This window comes from Carya illinoinensis, chromosome 1 (assembly GCF_018687715.1).
Source record: "Carya illinoinensis cultivar Pawnee chromosome 1, C.illinoinensisPawnee_v1, whole genome shotgun sequence".
NCBI classification, from domain to species: domain Eukaryota; kingdom Viridiplantae; phylum Streptophyta; class Magnoliopsida; order Fagales; family Juglandaceae; genus Carya; species Carya illinoinensis.
Window position 1 is genome coordinate 45997698 of NC_056752.1, and position 5491 is coordinate 46003188.

Here is a 5491-nt window from a genome sequence, read left to right on the forward strand (position 1 = left end):
AAAAAAAAAAAAAAAAAAAAAAAAAATCTGAACAGTGAATACTCAATCATAAATCGTCATTACCATCCCAACTGGATTCTTTAGAATTTCTAAAAATTCCAGGTCTCGATTTCAAAGAAATAAATATAACAAGGAGGAATATTTATCCAATAATAATTTATCGTTGTGTCAACAAATGCACTATCGGTTTGATCATTACTTTTCAAGGACATCATTGATTTTGATTTTGAATGCTATGATCAGAAATGTCAAGAACTATTCGGTGAGTGCATGACTGCTTGTCTTACAAAAAATAAAAAATAAAAACTTGCTGAGAAACCTTGGTCTCACTCCAGATGATACTCATTAAATTTACTCAAAAATCAACACAAATTATAAATGCTATGAAATCTTGGTGGATAAAGCATGGGGGGGATGGGCAGAGACAATCTCACACGACAAAAAGACGAGTAAAAAAGCGCCTCTAGATCAAATCTCACCACGAACATTAACGACTACAAACATAGTCCTCGTAACATTGGCATCAGATTACCACCGTAATCCGGACGCCATTTATTGTAGACACATATTATATCTGGTGCAAACAAACGTAGAGCGGGGAACATGGGGAAACACCGGCAAATATCTAGTGCAGTGAGTTCAGAGCACCGTCAACATGGCAGCACTTAAAGCTGATATAGGTCTCCATGACGCGGGGGCAGTGAGGGCAATGCATATGCTCAGGGACCTTTCCGACACCTAAGGGAATGTCTACACGGGAGCAAGGGCGATTCACTTCAATAACCTTATCATGGTACTGCTTGAAAATAATTTCGTAGCCAATCTCGCGCACATACCCCTTCCATTTGTCAAACTCGTCCACGACCTTCATAACTGTTGTCCCATGACCGGTGAATATCACTTTAGACCCTTTGCTCAGCACCACCCATCCACTTTCATTCTTGTAAGACAGCAACTTTTGGATTTCCCTGGTCACAGCGTCCGGTTCAGTCTTCTTCTCAGTCTTGGAGAAGAAAAAGCTTTCCATTTTGTCCCAGAAACGCCCTAGGATGCCAACATCATCCTGCCCTTTCTCGTTTTTCCCTACAAGAACCAACTCGATGTAAATCCTTGCCTCCTTTATTGCCGGATCGTTGGCCAGGGCAGTTGCTTTCTTGGTGAACTGTTGAACCCACTCGTTGTCCTTGCCTCCATAGAAGAAAATGTACCTGTCATCCTTGATCTGATTGAATAAGATGTGTCAAACTCCCGAATGCAATTATAGTGCTAATTAATTATGATTCTTTACTAAAAGTGCGAGCTTGTGTATGAATATTTGTAAGAACTAAACCAGAATGTGAATATGACGAGAAAAAAATTAAATAGAATGTGACAATAACTTTACCACGACAGGCAATTTTTGATTGACGCCAACCATAATGTCTTCCATCACATCTTCTTTAGTTGCCAAAACACCTTCTGCCTCTCTAGTGAAAGGAAAGGCCTTGATTCCCCATACCTTAATGATGTGAAGTGCATTCGGATGTTCCACCTTTCCTCTTGGATTTATCACCACGACGATAGGCTTGTTCTTGAAGTTCCACTCCTCCTTGATGAACTTGATGCCCACCACAGGGGAAAAGTACTGCACTGTATACCAAGGCATCTTAGACCGCAGCACCTCAAACTTCTTTCTCAGCTCATCGGTCCAGTGTTCCACAATTGGGATCCATACAATTTTATGCTGATCCTTCTTACTTATTCCATCATAAACTGGCTTTAGGATCGAGATCTCTTCGATGGTGATGTCCAGGCTCGAAATGAAGAACAGAACATCCTTTTTTTTCAGCACGTCGATGCTAACCTGTTTTTGTGCAACACAATTAAGAAAATCAGTTTACTCAAAATAGTTCCTAATGTGCCCAGTGCAGTTTACGGAGACGAGGAATCGGAATATATATCAAAATATATTAGGGAGTGAAGATCGGCAATATCCTGTTATTAGGGATGATTTTGGCCAATTAAATATTGGGCTACTCCGAGTTTTCATTGTTCTTGGCTAAGTATTATCCCTCTCAGTATTCCAGTCTAATAACATATGTATGGTTAAAACTTGCCAAATATATCGTTTTAACCAATTAAGAATTCTGTTCGGTGGAAATTCGAGATTTTTTTTTTTTTTTTTTTAAGAGCTAACCAATTTGTTGGTTGAACCATCAATAAGTGACGGCTCTGCATCTTTGTGGAAAATGAGCGCCTTGAAAACCTCCATCACTTCGCTAGGTGTTTGAAATATTTTCTTGAGTTTCCTATAAGCTTCAATTACGTCTGCAACGAGCAAGAATCTTTGGTCAGCATTGTCGCGCAATAGGAAGTAGCATGCTTGCTTCTGAATGAAATCAACAGTCACAATTGCTTACCTATTTGTTCGTGGGCAAGTTTTATCGTCCTCCTTAGGACATTGAGAAGGACGTTGATTTTCTGAGCGAAGGGCGATAGTTCCTGTTTCTTGCCTCTGAAATGAGGCAACAATGGTACTCAGTCGCCGTAAAATCAACAGATCAGAAAGCGTAACATGATATGCAAGGTGAAGGAATGAAACTTACTCGTCACCAGTGATGCAACACATCTGCGTGGTGCAAGCTACAACTGTAATGATTGCCCAGTAGACATCCACAGGGATTCGGTCCATGGCACCTGCCAATGCTGGTACGTCCTTTGTATCATAGACTGTTAGCTTCTCCAGCTCAAAAACGGACTCGATGACTTCCAATGTTGCCTTGATCAGATTATTCAGCTCAACTATGGCTTTCCCATATTTTTGAAGGCCCGGGCGTTTTAAGACAACAGGTACTCTTTTCAGGATCCCCACTGATTTGGCGAGTTGGTCCGATGAGTGAAGATCGGCAAGCATCCAGAAATCCCCATAGTCCAAAGCAAAGGCCGCCAGTGTCAGCACTGCCTTGGCGTCCCATGAATAGTGTGCGAGTTTGTTAAGTATTGACAGTGTTGTTTTGTGGGCAATCTCCTCACCCGGAGCCTTGCATGACATCTACATGATTAATTACAGATTTGTTAGTATTAAAAATGCTTATGCATATATATAATAAAATCATCACATTCATCGATCGTAGTCCCATGTCATGCGACGAGCTACTGGAACAAGTGGCCGTTCCCTATAATCACCTCGCAGGAAAGTGCCTTCAGTGTGCAGGACGGTGGATTGAAACTGGCTTTGGGCACCTTTTCGTCCAGGTGCTCCAGTTGTGTCTTGGTACCCTGTAGTACATGAATATGAGGAAGTGTATGGAGAACAGACAAAAGAAAAAAAAAAAAACAAATTCAAAGAAACTTCAATTTAAACAAAACCCATGAGACGAGACGTGTGTGGAAAGAAAAATTTAACTTAGCTCATCTACATTTTCTCGGTTGTAAAAGAACGTGTATGGTAGAAACTAAATATATTTATATGTACCAGAACAACATTGTCAACGAGATGGGTAGCACGCTGAAGAATGTTCTCGGTGACAGCAAAAAGAGAGTCGACATCAAACTTCTCGTCACCGTGAATATGGGTTGCATAGATTGTATTCATGATCTGGTCATCGGACATGGTTAGCACGCTGTGCTCAGCCTTAGCGGGTGGCTGAGCGCTAGACAGGAGCGTCTTGAGGGTGGCCATAGTGTGTAGTATTGTAAAGTGCGAGAGGTTAGAACTCAGAAGCTCTTGGGTTTGGGAAAGTGCAAAGCAGTTTTGGTTGTGCATTCAGCAATACCGAGATGGCCTTATTTATAGCCGTCGGGGAACGATATGCTTTGCTAACTCCTTTCCAGACGGGGCCTTCTGATAATAAATATCGAGGGGCCGAATTCATGTGGATAAGGTTGGATTTGGGTAGGTAGAAGTGTCCATAAGTATTGTGAATAATAGTTAAAAAATAATAAAAAACTAATAATAGATTAATAAATAGTAATAAAAAGTAAATAATAAATAATATTAGAATATATTGAAAATATATGATATATATACTTTCAGTATCCATACATATTAATCGTAGCGATTTGGAACCGGCCAATTATGACATTGAAAATATTAATTTTATAATAATAACCTCATTCTAAAAATTAAGTGCGTGTAAATTATTTGTACAATTTATAACTATACATAATATTATTTAAAAAATTATATAAGAGAAATATATAAAACCATAAAATCAAATGGCATATATTTAGAATAAATAAAACCCTAGATTAAAAAAAATTAAAGTTAACTACTAATAGAGGATGATTCCCTCACCAATTTTATTTTTTTCCGTTTCTTATTATTTTTTGTGTTCGCATATATATATATATATATATATATATATATATATATTTTAAAAATATTCCATCTTTAATAAATAGTCTATTCTTTGCATTTTGATTTTTTGTTGTTTTATTTCTTATTAAAAAAATTCAATGTAATTATTTTTCTCAATTTCTTATATTTTGTCCTTTTCTTTGATTTTAAGACCTTCATGCCACACAAGCCAACCTACAAGTCGTTCGTTTGCTGGAATCACGTGACTCCTGATCCTATTAGGGCATTCCCATCCGGTTCTCTAAATACTAAATTCCTTATAATTTGAGGAAATATTTAGAGATTTCATCCCAAACCACCCCTCATCCCATTTCCCATTTTGGGATTTAGGGATGGGGTTGCTACAGTAGGTCTCCAAATATGGGGACTTACTGTTTGTCCCCAAACTATTTTTATATTGATAAAATTATTTGTAGTTAAGTTTATAAAAAGAGGTGGGAGAAAAATGTAATAAAGAAATAATAAAGAAATGTTATTTTAATAAAATAGAAAAAATATAGAAAATGAGATGTAGGAGATTTTTAAAAGATGAGTAAAATTTAAGGAAAAATTTTAAGAAATATACTTTTTAATTAAATTATAAAATTTTTTATAGAAAATAGGATATAAATGCTCTTACATGTTGCTTTGAAACAAAGAAAGTAAATAATTGTCAGAATAAAATTTGCTTTTCCAAAAGAATAATGCTAGGCATCCAGCCTCAAGGCTCCCGTTGAGAATCTTTTTAATATATTTTATAATTAAAAAATTATTTTCAATAATATTATAATTTTTTTAAAAAATAATATTAAAAAATATTTATATATAAAACTATACTAGTGGGAGTATTCAACGGACTCCCAACCGTGCGAGTAACACCACCTTTTTCAAAAAGTAATACTAAGTACGGGTAGTAAATGTTTAAATCATATATAAATTTAAATATTTAATAAAAAAATATTTTAATACATTTTAAATCATTTCTATAATTATTAAATAAAAAAAATCCTGAACGGCATATTTGAGTGGTACATTTAAACAGTATTGCCGCGGCTGCATTGGATTTTACTCTTTATAATTTAGAAAAATTTAATTACAAGTATAATTATGCGTTAATATGTATATCAATCTAATATAATTGATTAAAAAGTAGATTTTATTAAAAATAATGTT

At 36.0% G+C, this 5491-nt stretch overlaps 1 protein-coding gene across 1 annotated transcript; it reads right to left on the reverse strand.

The window, feature by feature from the left end:
* Positions 1 to 307: 307 nt before the first annotated feature.
* Positions 308 to 3751, reverse strand: LOC122277650 (protein SIEVE ELEMENT OCCLUSION B-like). Its single transcript, XM_043087738.1, has 7 exons — positions 3455 to 3751; positions 3166 to 3258; positions 2586 to 3031; positions 2400 to 2494; positions 2177 to 2307; positions 1385 to 1843; positions 308 to 1222 (listed from the first exon to the last, which is right to left on the reverse strand). The coding sequence occupies exons 1-7, from the start codon at positions 3743 to 3745 to the stop codon at positions 626 to 628; spliced, it is 2112 nt and encodes a 703-aa protein (XP_042943672.1). The 5' UTR covers positions 3746 to 3751; the 3' UTR covers positions 308 to 625.
* Positions 3752 to 5491: the final 1740 nt, after the last annotated feature.

What these genes read in the sequence shown, in the direction of transcription:
- LOC122277650 (XM_043087738.1), bottom strand. Translation starts at nt 3,745, where the DNA reads ATGCACAACCAAAACTGCTTTGCACTTTCCCAAACCCAAGAGCTTCTG. An exon ending in ACTTGCCCACGAACAAATAG is followed by an intron (nt 2,308 to 2,399) that starts GTAAGCAATTGT and finishes TGCTCGTTGCAG; the next exon opens with ACGTAATTGAAGCTTATAGG. An exon ending in ATGGTTCAACCAACAAATTG is followed by an intron (nt 1,844 to 2,176) that starts GTTAGCTCTTAA and finishes GCACAAAAACAG; the next exon opens with GTTAGCATCGACGTGCTGAA.